The sequence below is a fragment of the Plectropomus leopardus genome, chromosome 5, assembly GCF_008729295.1.
Source record: "Plectropomus leopardus isolate mb chromosome 5, YSFRI_Pleo_2.0, whole genome shotgun sequence".
NCBI lineage: Eukaryota > Metazoa > Chordata > Actinopteri > Perciformes > Serranidae > Plectropomus > Plectropomus leopardus.
The window spans coordinates 34,384,174-34,398,987 of NC_056467.1; the positions used below are offsets into that span (position 1 = coordinate 34,384,174).

Consider the following 14,814-nt stretch of genomic DNA (forward strand, 5'->3'; position numbering starts at 1 on the left):
TCTCATTTCAGTGAGAATGAAACTTTCCCAGCAGTCACTCAAACTACACAGAAGTGTCTCACACGCAGTGTTCAGTTCCAGTTCCTTACTATATTTGCTAAACCTAGAGTGTACATTGTAAGCAGCTCAGTTGTGGAGATTTTTAGGCCTGAAAAGGTAAAAAGCAGACAGTATTTCAAAAGGTCACCATCCGGAGCAGTAGATCTGTGTTCACATCTAGGTCCAGACTCACGGGTTGGGCACAACTGCTGTTGTATTTGTCCTTGCAGATAGTTTTGGTAGAATCATTCCAAGTTCACCTGGACCTGAAAATGAAAAGTCCAGAGGGAGCAACAGGGACACTTTGAAGGAACTGCTGCTTTTTCCTCTTTCATTATTTGTCAGTTACACGAATGAAATAATCCTGTTCACTTTGGTTGTACTGGTGAAAACAGAACTGTCAGATGGTTTTCTCTGAACCTGAATTAAAGGGGTAGTATGGATTTCTTGAAATGGGGTTGTATTGGGTAGTTATTCATAGTCAGTATATCACATACAGGTGAAATCAGTCAGCACGCCTCCAGTTTGGAGAAGCAGGCTGGAGTCTAACACTGAAGCTAAGGAACGTGCTGCTGTGGAGGGGTCAGCAGCAAAACTTCCTTTATCCACCTAAAAATGTCTCACCTGAAAAGGTCAATATCAGTTTAAGTGTATGCTACATTGAGAGTATTTTCACTGCTTTACCTTTCCGTCAGCCCTTTGTGACGGAGAAGCCATGAACGGCTTCAGTTCCCCATCGCTCTCATCAAAGCCTCCAGACTCCAGTGAGAAAACCAGTTATTTTAGCTCTCTGAACACAGAAGCTGCTTGTGTACAGCTGCTTTGGTCAGTTTGTTAGTTTGTGTTATAGTGAAACTTTGGTGAATCTAAACTAACCCAAAGTCACACAGTAACACAAATTCAAGAACTGTTAGAGGCAGTGGTAGACCAGCAGCTCCTGTGTTCAGAGATGTTAAATCATTGTTTTTCTCAATGGAGTCTGGCCTTGAGGAAAGCAATACGAAAATCACTGTCTGACATGAAGCTGAAGTAGTGAAAATACTCAATATAGCAAACACTCAAACTGATATTGATTATTTTAAGTTCAACTTTTTTAGGTGGCTAATTTAAGTTTTATTGCTGACCCTCATAAGCAGCAGTACATTTCTTAGCTTCAGTGTCGCACTCCAGTCTGCTTCTCCAAACTGGAGGTGTGCTGACTGACATCTTCTGTGTGTAACACACTGACTATGGATAAGTACCCCATACAACTCCGCTTTGAAAAATCTGAACTATCCCATTAATCAAACCAAAAATATCTGTGTGGCTAAATACCATTAGAGCTAAGTGAGACCTAGATAATTTGGAAGAACGACCCCTTTAAGTAACGCAGCATCACAGCCCCAGTTGTGTGTTCATGGTCAATAAGACATTTGTAGCTCTGTAGAGGACTAACTGATGAGCTCTTCTGGAAGCAGTGAAAATAAAGTCCAGCTGTAAAATGAAGTTAGGCATTGATATCTGCAACATTACTGAAAATGTGATGCCTTTGAGAAGTACCCCACTGTTTGTTTCGTTATTAGTGAATGAAGAAATCGAGCTTTGCCTTGCTGTTGCTTCAGTGCTGTCGGACGTCTCCGTCTCTAGCAGTGATGTCAGTGGCTCTAGCTGAGGAGGTCCTGCCTTAGCCCCCTTAAAGGACACTCAGCTATACTCTCAGTGCATAGGCTTCAACAAGCGCACCCTCTCTCCCTCCTGACACAATCACACTCCCTTTGGGAGATGCAGAGGTGGAGATGAATGTTACCTGCAGTCGGGATTCCGAGCAGTTCCACACACAGAGAACAGATTAGATTTGGAACATTGACAGAAAACAGTATGTTACAGCAGAGTTGGACTCATGACACACAGCCAGTACCAATGTTCTGTCCTACAAAGTCAAAAGTTGAAAAAATATAATATAGGAACCTCCCCTCAGATACTCATAGACTTAGATATGATCAGGCTTAATCCATCCTCTGTCTTATGTTGTCCCCCTCAGCTGCTTTCAGTCAAACGTCACATGTCATCCTGCTGAATTGAATTCTGGTCTATTAGGGCTTCTGTTTAAAAAACATTGGCACATCATGTCCATCTTCTGCAGTGGATATTTCTCTGCACCACCCTTAAAAGTTCCAGAAAAGGCTTTTTTTTCCCCCACTGATTTTGACATAAAGCATTTTGTGTCCAGACTCTAGCTGAACTGTATATATCTCACCATGATGTCACTTTGTTTGGCCAAGAGGAAAAGGGAAAAATGGACTAAAAAATGTGCTTTTTTTTTAAAACAGTTGAGGTGTTTATCACTAACCCTGAGAAACCAGCTGTATGATGGAATGTAAGGTCTGACTTGACTACTGGTCATCATGTTATCCACTGATATGTGAAAAGAAAACAGTGGAGTGTCTGTGCTGGAGAGGCGGAGGGTCAGAGAGCATGGGCTTGCTGAAAAAGATGGACAAAGTTGGAGAGTTGAATAAAGCTGTCATCTCTCCCGCAGCCCCGTTTCTCTCTGCAAGTTCAGCTGACTGACACCAAATGTGATGAGAGGATGTTTCACTGTTGTCCTGTTACTGCTTCACTGTTAGCTGCAAAAACATTAAAACTTATATCATTGATCACAAACGACACATGCTGTTTTTCTTGTGTTCACTTTTTAAAACTATTTTGATTGACATCTCAAAACATGGACAAACAAATGTCAGAAACATGCAGAAGAGCTGATGGTACTTAATATTAAAAGCATTTATATCACAACCCCTTCAGTTTCCTTCCTTGATTCATGGATCTTTAGTCATTAACGTGGTGACCTTCTGCTTCACCAGCCACTCTGCATTATAAATCTACAGCAGGGATCCCACAGTCAGGACTCCTGGAAAAGTCATGAAATTAGAAACAGTCTTTTACAGATCTGGGGATGTTTTGGAAAAGTTTTGAATATTTATTGTTTTAAGTCCATAAAAATAGCCAAACACATCTAAGCCAAATATGTCCCTTGTAATACTACAACACTAATTCCAAAAATAGGACAATGTGTAAAATGCAATTAAAAACAGAATGCAATTATTTGCAAATCCTTCTTGACCTGCATATCATACCTATATTGAATACAGTACAAAGACAAGAGATTTGATGTTCAAACTTTGTTTTTTGTAAATATACTCATTCTGAATTTCACGTCTGCAACACGCTCCAAAAAAGTTGGGACAGGTGCATGTTTACCACTGTGTGCCCTTTTCTCATCGCCCTTTTCTTGTAACAAAAACTCAGTAAGTGTTTAAAGTGAAATTCTTCCCCATTCCTGTTTGACATACAACTTCAGTTGCTCCACAATATGCAGTCTCGTCGTATTTTTGCACTTCATAATGCACCTCAATCTAGTGAAGGGAGAGAGAAAAACAAGATATTTTTCATGTTTTTAAAATGTATTTTCATGTTACAAGGAAAAGCTTCTCTTAACTGCAAAATCTCGCCATAAGCATGAAGCAGAACTGAATCGGGTCATATTCCTCATTTTCTCAGTCTCACATTATAACAAAATGTTGAGTTAACACATAACATAATTACGTGCTAAATGATGACATGTTACGTGAAACGTTGTTATAACGTGAACATATCTTTTAAAAATGAGATAAACATGTTATTACAATAAACTTCATGTTATGACCTCATACTGATCTTTTTTTTCTGGCCTGGCTGTTCTAAGCCTTCTGTAAGAAAAGACCTGGGCAGCCTAATGAATGAGCCGTAGAACGTAAACTCAGGCCTCCTCTAAAGTCTGAATGATGACTTTGCTTCACACTCTCTCAAGCTGCTTCTGAACCTCTCAACTGCTCAACACTGCATTCTTCTATTAACCCTTTGAAACCTGAGCACAGTGGCTCGATTTCTTTCAAAAACACGGAAATAAAGAACAATTTAACAAGCAACTACCAAAAATGAGCAAAAAAGTGAAAATCAATGAAAAATAAGAATAAGTAAGTAAATAGCTATGGAAAGTTAGCCAAAAAAAGTAATAAAAAGTTAACCTACAAGAAAATGACCAAAGAATTAAGGAAAAAAAAAGTTGGGCTTACAAGAAAATAAACTGAAAATTGCACCAAAACAAACAAAACAGGAAGTGACCTTAAAAAGTGCTTAAATACAACAGTAAATATACATTTTAAACATTTTTTTCCATAATTGAATTAATTAATTTTAAGAATTATGAATAAAGTTCTCTCAACACGTTTCCCTAGCTTTTTGACAACTTTCTCATGATGTTTGAAATCGACACAAGGAAACTGATGTTGATCCACGTTTCAGAGGGTTAAATCAGTTCAGCTGGTAAACATCAGAGCGGTCATTCACTGGTTTTCCTGGCGTAGCCTCCATCATGCTCTGTCGTCAGACAGAAACCGTCCATCAGTTGTGCTCATATATTCATTCCCCTTTTTTATCCATGTCTTTGACAGTTTTGTGTTTTCACCTGGTAGGTCTTTCAGTAAATATTTCACATTTTAAGAAACTCAGTCTTCTGATTTGTGTGAGTATGAATGTCGAGTAACTGAGCACCAGGAGAACTCAGTTTATGAGACTACACACAGATGGTGCTCTCAGGTTTTAACGTCTATTATTTCACAGAAGACTAATTGTTTCTGATAGCCAGAGTTGATTCTCGTCACTCAACTTTGCAGATTTCTCTTTTTAGTTAATGTACACTTTAGTTTTATTTTCAAATGCTATAAATAAAATGGCTGCGCCCAAAAGCCAGTGAAAATTTGCAGCTGAAGATTTGAGCTGAGAGATGAGCGGGAATATCTGAGAAGATGGAGGGAAATTTACCCATGCTTATTTACAGATAAAAAAAAACACATTATTATGATACAAAGATGGTCAGCAGATTCTCCCTTTAATAATAAACATAATGTGCAAAAACAAATAAAGCCACAGCTTAGCATTTTTAACACAGTCACACATCTATGATTAAAAAAACATTTTTCAAGGCAAAAAGCTCATGTAACCAAATCATTAAGTCAAGAAATTCCCACAAATTTGACATGAAATATGATTGCCATCACAAGAAAGTCAAGTATCTTTGCATTTCTTGGCTTATTTCATACCGGAAATGTGTCAGATTTTTTTTTCTTAACCCACAGTGAGCCTCCTGCTGAAGTCAAACTGAGAATAAACTGCAGGTGTGAGGTTTCCACAGCAGTAACAGAAAAGCCATCTACTGTTGTATCTGCTTCAGCTGAGACATTCAGCACTCGTCAACATTCTTAACATGTAGTAACACATGTTGGTATGTTTAGCAGCAAGTGGGCAGCTGTAAATATACATGAGTCACTGTGGCTGGAGTGCAGTACGCTGCAGTCTGACACCAAACTGAATCCCTGCAGATACAGGCCGTCTGATCAACGTGTACACCAAGTCTGTCCCTTTACTGGCTGCCGTCATCTCATACGGCTAATTAAAACAATCCCAAATACTCTTAGCACCAACACAAACTGTTGTTTGATGCAGACATTTTACACTTCTCACCGGCCTGCTGACACATCTATGAAAACGGTTCAGTCTTTGCTGAGGTGGAAGAGTAATTGTGTCCTGGTGCAACACATTCTCACTCCCAGCTCGCACTTACATAGGTCAGTGGCCCTACCCGTCAAAACATAACGCACTGAGCACCCCTCCTGCATCAGCTTTGGACATTCAGGGATGTTTAGTTTCTACTTCTGTATTTTAAAAAAAGAGTTAAAACACAGGTCAGACTTTATTTTTAGGTTTACCTTCTTAGGTTTAGGCATCAAAAGCACATAAAAAACATCATGGTTTGCCTTAAAATAAGTGTGTTTGTTATCAACGTAATATAGTGTCATGTGGCATAAATTCCTAGCACAGTATGCCACACATACTACCACACCATGTTGTTATTAAAATAACTTTTGGTTTCACACAGGACACAAACAAACTCCTGTGAGCCCGCTGTTTGACCCGTCAAAAAATGCCACTAAACAGTGCGTGTGATGATAAATCAGCACAATATGATTTTTATAAACCTGATTTAATTAAAACAGCTGCTGTATAATGGAAACAGAACCATTTCATCATTATCCCTGTCTTCATCAGTTGCTTTGTTTTGTTTTGGGGTTTTTTTGGTGTTGTATAAAATAAATATAATAAATAATAATAATAATATAATAAAACACGGGAAGAAGGTGATGAGCAACTTAGCATGAAATTGCCAAAAAATTAGCAAGAAATTAATAAAAACCTACAAGAAAATTACCTGAAAATAAGCAAAACAAACAAAAAAGGAAAATGACCTCAAGAACGTGCTTTTTTCTGTAATATAATCCTAAATATATAATAATGAGAATTATACATAGTTTTCTGGACATGTCCTCTCATTTTTTGATAACATCAAATACTTACATTTTTATTTATTTTTTCATCTTGAGGGACATTTCTTACCAAGTTGCTCATTGTGTTTTTCTCGTGCTTCTGAATGAAATCAAACCAGTTTTGTCAGGTTTCAGAGAAAATGCTTGTGAAAGGCATCTGAACACAGCACAAGGAAACTGATGTCCATGCAGGTGTTAAAGGCTTAAACGAAGATGGCGTTCAGGTGGTGGAATAATGTCAGCAATATTCCAGCGTAGACTGTTCAGTATAAGCTCACTGTGCTGAGTGGTTTTCAGTTCTTCTTCTCTTCTGTCTCATCACTGGTGAGGTATTCAATGTGTGTCCATATGCACCATATCTGCAGACAGACACAGCTGTGAGTCAGCTCCACATGCACAAATACAACATGAAACATGAGCAGCAGTTATTTCAATACAGCTTCAGCTTTAGTCAGCATGATGTGTGTGATTATCAGGTTGTCTGTACCTCCACAGAGAGAGCCAGCAGGCGGCCTGCAGCCAGCAGCAGGGTCCCCACAGCCTGGACCCAGGGAGGCAGGGACAGCCAGTGAGACAGCAGATCCCACTGGTACCCATACAGCCACAGGGGGAGGCAGTGCAGCCCACTCACCACCCAGCTGCCAAGAGGGGTCCGAAACCCTAACAGAGCCACATCCACACTTCACTTTCAGATTCATTTATGGAAAACCTTCAGCTGCACAGTACATGACCTTACTGATGGTGACGGACTTGTTACCGTTTGCCATGACGGCTTGTATGAATCGAGGGCTGCTGATGAAACTGGTCTTCCACTGGTCTCCTCTGGCACTGTGGTTACACACAAACACACACCACTCCAGAGCAGACACCAGCCAACCCCACTGTAACACCAAACACACACAGCATACATCAGACAGGAAGCATTTAGAGAGAAACATTAAGACCACCCCAAACACACACTTACACACACACAAAAACGTTACACTGTTTTAGAAGCACACATTAAAGGAAGTGACAGATTGCATTTCACTGAAATGTATCCAAATGATTTCATGTGCCAGATAGATAGGTAGATCGATAGATAGATAGATAGATAGATAGATAGGCTCATTAAGGCTATGTTAACGCTGGACGTAGAGGCACTGTGATATGACAATTGTCACGCTTAAAGCCCGCTGGCTGTGCACATCAGAGGCTAATTCCTCTAAGCCAGTCAGCAGCTGATCTGCTCCTCTGCTCTTTTCTATTCACATGAAGAGGTCTGTCTTTGTATGCTTGCGTGTGTGTGTGTGTGTGTGTGTGTGTGTGCGTGTGTGTCTGCTTGTCTCTCTGGCGCTCTATTTAGACACATTTGACAAATAAGCAGAATACGTAAGCATGGGATGCATATTTTATAATTTATAAGAATCAGATCAGTTATATCATATGTAATATGTCTTTGATTTTGTTCAGAGTAGATTATCAGTGTGTTTTCCTGCCAGATTCACTTATGGCTTGCAGAAACAGATACTGCAATTATTGTTGCAGATTGTGACCCCGCTTTATTTTAGTGTCTAAAATTCATTTTGCTGCTAACCAGTGTACCTAACAGGACAGAGCTGAGCTTTAGTGGAAGTCTGCCTGTCTGCTTTTCCAAACTGGAAGTGTGATGACTGACATCTACACTGACTATGGATCAGTACCTCATGTTGTACAACCCTACACCAAAAAAAGGAAACTATACTTTCAACACTGGAGCCAAAGGGAAGGTGGCAGCACTCCACAGAAAATCTGCACGCTCTGCAGCGCTTCCATGTCCAGGGTGAACTCTGCGTAATGTGAGCACTTGGTGTGAATATGTGTGCGCTCTGTATGTGTTGAATGTTATGCAGCCATCAGACCTCGAACAGCCGGCTCCACAGCATGCCTCTGCCCAGGTTGTCCACCACGACATCCAGCCAGGCTCCAAACCTGGAGCTCTGGCCCAGCCTCCTCGCTAACCAGCCATCCACTCCTGCACAGTGAGCATCATCACAGGTTACAGAGTGCTTGTGTCCTGTACACACAATGACAGTATAACAGTAATAACAGCAATAACAGTCATTTTAACAGCAGACATTTGGACTTTTTATAGTGGGCGAGTTATTGCTGACAAAATTAATTAATGACAGGCTCACTCTATTCAAGTGTCCCAGTTAGATTTACAGTGGTCTAATGGTTTGAAGTCATCCCGTGGCATGAAAATTGATGGTTATCATACTGCTTATCTATAGTATTGGAAAAATCTGACACTGTGTTGAGACTCTCACCTTTACATGAGTTATTTTCAAAAGAGAGAATTTTTACACAAACTTTGATTTAGAAAAAAAGGTTTCAGGTTTTAACTACAGTAATAAAATGCTTAACTTAAATAAAACTTCTGTTTTCATTACTTTAAGGGTCATTGTAACTGAAAATGATTATCCTGTAATACTGGCTTACACTGACACCTCGATATTTTCTGAAATGGTTATCACACTGGGAAAGTCATGACAGTGTGACAGTGAACCGGCATGCACAACACCAGGACCTTGAAAATGAAGCAGCTGAATAGAATGCAGCCAGCATTCAGGTTTTTTTTACTGATGCTGTGCTTTTACTTTGACATGTCACAATGTCCTCTGTGGACAAAGACCTTTAAGCACAGGTGTAATCGATAGCATTAGTGATGATTGTTTCAGTGCTGGGAGGAGAGGCCGGTATTATTTATAATATTATTTACACTGTAGGTATGAAATTGGTGCAAAATATGATCGACCACAAGCAACACCATTTCAAGACCATCAGTGAAAGAACTCAAAGCCTGTCCCCACAGGTCAGACACTGTCAACACACACATTACCATCGAGAGCGATGGACAGCGAGTAAAGACAAACGAAGACTGCTGGTGTCTCATACGCAGCCCAGGCAGCCAGCACAAGGCCAATCCTGACGTACCCTGAAAGACACACACACACACACACACAACTCATTCAGAAAGCCAAGTGAAGGATGGCCCAGCACCTGTACTAGGTTAACCCTTTGAAACCTGGATAAACTCCACAATCATTTCACAAGTATATACACCTTTTAGCGAACAGGTTCGATTGCTTTCAGAAATATGTAACGAACAATGTCCTGCAAATTGCACGAAATGAGCAGATTTAGGAAATCATTTTTAAAGCTATGGGGAAAATATTAGGAAAACTATATGTATAATGATCAGAATAAAAAATATAGTTAAATTTATGTTACAGCATTATTATTTTTAAGCACCTTTTGTGCTCACTTTTATCCAGCTAATTTCCTTGTTTGTTGCTATCTTTTCGCTTAATTTCCTCTTATAAGTTGCTCATTACCTTCTTTACGTTTTGGAGAGAAATCAAGCCAACTTGCTCAGGTTTTAAAGGGTTAAATACGTTTATATTTATTTCCATGTTTTTATCACAGTGACATTTTTCACCGTCACTTATTAACACAAAATCATAGTTAAATGACATTCATCCGATCAACTCGGGTCAAATATTATAGCGCGCGCGCGCGCGCACACACACACACACACACACACACACACACACACAGTGTCTACCATGTCAAAAGTTCCTCACCGATAACATTGGGCCAGAACAGCAGAACCTGCAGTCCCATCACGGAGAGAAAGATGACGCAACCTGGCGCGTGCTCACCTGTCTAACTGTTATAGCAAACGAACATGCGCAATGCTCTTAATCCCGACATTGCTTTGCTCACGTTTTTATCTCGTGGTGTCCACGGGCAGCCGAGATGTCAGCCGTATGGCTTTAAAGCGGTGTGCACGCGCTTTCACCCTGCTCAAGTAAACTACATAGGAAGTAGGAAGCTGACAAAGCTGTCGTACGCACTACGCACAGCCTTCGGGCGCCGTGCCAAACTCCGGCTGCGTTCCATTTTGCTTCGGAGGGTTTATGAGAAGGTCCCTAATTGCGGGAACTGACCCGGAAGTGAGCGGCTGTCACGATAAGAGCTGTTGGAATCCTCTTAATGTTGAGGCAGTTACTCTGTAAGGTGCGTCAGTGTGCTCTGGATAGGCAGTTTGTTCGGTACAAAAGGTTCAATCACAGAAAATGTAAATGTAAATAAAGGAGGCGTGTCGTCCAGCCTCAACATAGAAAAACTCCGCTCACAAGAAGCAGTACTCACTGGGATCATGGATCTATTATAATCGCCTGGGATCGCAACTGCTATTTTGCAGAGCCTGTAGAGCTCAAAAAGACACTTCGTTATATGGCTCAATGAACTGTATTAGCTCTACTGTACTGGAGGGTCTCTGCATCCCAGTCTGTGTTTTCCTGTCTAAGATTCTGCTGAACGGATGCAGTTCACCTAGTGCGCTAGAATAAAGGGCTTAAAGGGCTCTGAGTCATGCGCCACTGAGCAGCTCTCATAGAAATGAATGAGGCCCCGCCCCCACTGCTGTATCCAGACTTCCTTATACATCCATGATCATTATAATACATCCATGATCATGGATCATGCCCCATCATGCCCCATCCGCGCTTCCAGTGGCGGTGCAGCGCTCTAAGCGATCAGACTGGAAACAAATGCACACGCTTTTGTTCCGCTTTTCGCGATATCGCAATTTTTATTATTGTATTATTTTCGTTCGGAGTTGGAGTTCCAAAGAACCCCCACCAACTCTTTAAATGCCAGGTTTTTGTCATGATGCCACTATGTTTTTAGACGAAAAAAATAATTATTTTCAATATAATACATGCTAAGTAGATTTATCTTTATATTATTATTATTATTATTATTATTATTATTATTATTATTATTATTATTATTATTATTATTATTATTATTATTTTGATTATCACACCCTGGGATATGTCAGTGATTAGCAGCAACATTGATAGTGACAGTTCAACTAGTGAAAATAGCATTTTCTCCATATGCCAAATATGGTCAAAAACTAAATAAATTAGGTCATCAAATGGAAAACAGTAAAAATGAAAAATTCCACAGATTCACACAAATTCCAAGGCAAAGGCCCCAAAAGACTCCCAGAAATAATACAATGCATGTTTTTTTTTTATGATTTGATGCTGTGGGATAAAACATTACAGTTTGAATGAGTTTTGAATGCGAGTTTTTTTGCACTTAACTGTCTGAATGTAACAATTTTGTTTAGACTTATTGTAGGAGCTGAGCTGGAAATTCTAAGAATAAACAAAAATACACACTAACTAAAAATTATATCATATGCATGAACACAGCCAAAATTATCAAAAAATGAAGAATGAAAAGCACAAAAAGTGCACCAAACAGTCCCTAAGGGTTTCATATTAAAGTATTCATTGTGTTACCTTGTCAGGTCCTTTTTTTGTAAAATTCAAAAATGATATTGATTTAAGTTGTGTCTTAGCTATGTAATGCCAACACTAAAAACTATCCATCTGGAAATGTATACACACACCCCTAAACTGTTGAACTGAAACTCAAAAATTAAAAAATTGCAAAGTGATTATGATTTGCAGACAATGCCTGTGAAAGACATTTCCACCAGCAAGTTCTCCTCTTTTGGAACCTATTATATCAGCACAGTTTTACACCAATACACCCTGGTGGAACAACAGGTATATTTTTAGTAATTGAAAATCATTGTTTTTAGGAATTTGGATGGAAAGGGGACTCTGGGCTATAATGCATTTAATGGATGAGACTGGTCATTTTTTTAAATTATAGAGATTTTTATGACAAATTTAAATTTCATTCTCCATTAGAGAATACATAAAGTGATAAAGGGCATTACAGTTCCTCTTCAGACAACGATTTGGCAACTTTTGGTGTAATTTAATAATGTTTCAGAAACCCATTTTGTATTGAAGTTATCAACTTAAAAGTAGCAAGCAGTTCATTAATAAGTTTATTAGAAAAGCTCTTCCAATATAATACTATCTTAATTTACTGTAAAGAAAGTATGTTCTTCAAGAATACAGTGATGATGAGGTAAGGGAAATAAGGAAACACTGTTTATCCTGTCTAATACTGAAATGATTCTAAGATGAGGCCAATTATGCAGTAACGTAGGCTACTGAAAATGAAAGGCTGAGAGTATAAAGGACATTTGTGTGTACACACATACACACGTGGATAATTGAGGCGGGTATATTGAAAATATAATAAATATAATTCTGAAATTGATAAAAGATAAATAAAACATAGGCCCATAAATAAAAATATCTAAATAATTTGAAATAGAATTCTGTAGGTGTTCAAGTAAAGGTATAAGTGCTACAATAATTATAAAACACTGAAACATATTTTTGTTCGAAATGAAACCAATGACACTAACCATGTAGCAGAGGAGCCACAGGGTGGAGCTACTTGCACTTCTTTACAACCTCCACACACACAGACACCAGACTACACAGTCAATGATTCACACACACTCACACAGCTCCCTATGACTACGCATTATGATTCATGAAATGCTTTTTTGTAATGTGAGACAAAGAGGGGAGAAACTTTGTGAAGTTACTGAGATGAAAATAAAACGCTAGTGTCTGCCATGTTGGTTGTGTTTACAAGGAGCTGATCAACTGACCTGTAGAGTCAGATCATGTGACAGAATGGAGGCGTCGCTGAAAACGTTCACCCGTTCACCACATACACATACCACCAGGAACCCATTTCACAACAAACGGTTAAGGCGACAAATTATTTTCATCAACTCTGTGTGCATTCATTTCCCCACATCGCAATGAAATGAGGGGAGCATGGGCGCCAAAGAGTCGAGGATAGGATTTCTGTCGTATGACGAGGCCGTTAAGAGAGGTAAGCCGAAAAGCAATGGGCTAAATCCACCTCTGTTGCGCTAGCTTAGCTTACTGTTAACTGACAGCTTTTAGGCTAGCCCGGCACATAGCAGGAGGACGTCCTGACCACACATTAAAATGTAGCGGTTTAAGTGGCCTTGGCTATTTTATACAGTAGACACCTGTCAAAAAACACCACGCGGCCTCTATGTCACTGCTAGGACCCATTAGTCAGTTCAGTATGGAAAAATGTCGGAGAACTCCACGCTATTTAATAACATGCTAAGTTTCATATAAGCTAAGCCGCTATTTTCTGCGGTTGTCTTCCACCACAGTATACAACGTTGTGATGCAGTAATACGCGTTTAGAGTAATTAAATAATAGATACTTTGTAGCTAAAGGTCAGTGTATGGACTGTGGCCATCCCGTATTGTGTTATTTTTCCTATTAATATGGAAATAGAGCTGATTTGTTTTTTTTAAGCCAGGTGCCTTCGTTTATAAGCAAGGTCACGTAAAATTGACAAATTTTTTGGATAGTGTCTGGCGTGACGTTCTCTCCATGGCTACGAAAGCGTTGGTTGAGTGTTTTTTGTTGGCTAACGAGGAGGGATGGGCTGGCCTGACAGTATGGGCAAATCACTAATGCATAGACAGTCTTGAATGTGTGCTAACTTTTTGGCTAACACCACAGTGTGCCACTTCACTAGCATAGCTTTATCACCATAGCTAGCTAACGTGGAGTAAGTTAACGTCAACGTCTGCACTGCTGTTAGCTTAACGTTACTGTTTACTAGCTAGACAGTTAGCTAGCTGGGTGGCTTCAGCTAAGTTCCCAGAGGGAACTACCTCTTGACTGTTTATTTTAGCCTCTGTCTGGCGCATTTCAAGCCTAACCCTGTGATATGGGCTAATGTTAATGGTCGGTGTTTGTGCTGGGGGACTGTCAGCTTGCTCTGCTAAACTGCACACGTAGTTAGCTAATGTTAGCTATGTACGCTGGACGTTTGGGAGAACAGCTGTGCTTCACGTTGCTGTCGTTGCATTAAGTTTCGTCAGAATTTTGCTTGTGGACATTTTTCTACACTGGGAGAGCCATTGGTAAATCACTGATAAACAAGGTCTCTCAGACCTGTATGTACCGCAACGTCCGTGAATGTATTTTACAACCCATGCAGCCATAGGTGCCTTGCTGTCAGATGAGGTCATATGGGGAAGTAAAACATGATAAGACAAATCGCAGAGTTGGGTAAAGCTGTGTTGTAACTGATGCTTAGTGTGAGTATTGGTGCACTTATGTAAGATGTGGGTGAGCATTTCTCAGGAGGCACACAGGAGATTTTATCCTTGATGGCCTTATTGCTGCACTTTACTCCCTGGGCTGGCAGTAGCTGAACTTTCTCTTGATTTCAGTTGATTAGAGGCTGTTACACATCCATCCAGGACAATTTTATATCTGAACCAGGGTTCTACAGAGAAGGCAGACAAACCTTTGCATTCATGTTTATCTCAATGTTCATATTTTTCTAAGTCATGGGCTGACAATGTTGATCAGCCACACTAATCACCAAATATTTTTC

General features: G+C 39.7%; 2 protein-coding genes across 8 annotated transcripts in view; one reads left to right on the forward strand and one right to left on the reverse strand.

The window, feature by feature from the left end:
- Nucleotides 1-6,559: 6,559 nt before the first annotated feature.
- si:ch1073-145m9.1 lies at nt 6,560-10,272 on the reverse strand. 4 transcript variants are annotated; one of them, XM_042487205.1, is made up of 6 exons: nt 10,046-10,272; nt 9,301-9,396; nt 8,321-8,433; nt 7,198-7,321; nt 6,928-7,100; nt 6,560-6,799 (listed from the first exon to the last, which is right to left on the reverse strand). In XM_042487205.1, the coding sequence occupies exons 1-6, from the start codon at nt 10,083-10,085 to the stop codon at nt 6,734-6,736; spliced, it is 612 nt and encodes a 203-aa protein (XP_042343139.1). In that variant the 5' UTR covers nt 10,086-10,272; the 3' UTR covers nt 6,560-6,733. The 4 variants fall into 4 exon arrangements, with proteins under 4 accessions (XP_042343139.1, XP_042343138.1, XP_042343141.1 ...); XM_042487204.1 differs by having other exon boundaries at nt 8,321-8,475; XM_042487207.1 differs by lacking the exon at nt 9,301-9,396.
- Nucleotides 10,273-13,076: 2,804 nt separating this feature from the next.
- The window catches only part of usp32 (ubiquitin specific peptidase 32), a 69,016-nt gene continuing 67,278 nt past the window's right edge, over nt 13,077-14,814 (forward strand). For all 4 annotated transcript variants that reach the window (XM_042486600.1, XM_042486603.1, XM_042486601.1 and 1 more), the window contains exon 1: nt 13,077-13,253. In XM_042486600.1, coding sequence (XP_042342534.1) covers nt 13,196-13,253 — 58 coding nt within the window. In that variant the 5' untranslated portion in view covers nt 13,077-13,195. The remainder of the gene's footprint in view (nt 13,254-14,814) is intronic.

Coding starts and splice junctions, on each gene's coding strand:
- si:ch1073-145m9.1 (XM_042487204.1), bottom strand. CDS start 10,085: ATGGGACTGCAGGTTCTGCTGTTCTGGCCCAATGTTATCG. Junction 9,397..10,045: donor GTTCTGGCCCAATGTTATCG/GTGAGGAACTTT, acceptor TGTGTCTTTCAG/GGTACGTCAGGATTGGCCTT. Junction 7,322..8,320: donor TGTGGAGCCGGCTGTTCGAG/GTCTGATGGCTG, acceptor TTGGTGTTACAG/TGGGGTTGGCTGGTGTCTGC.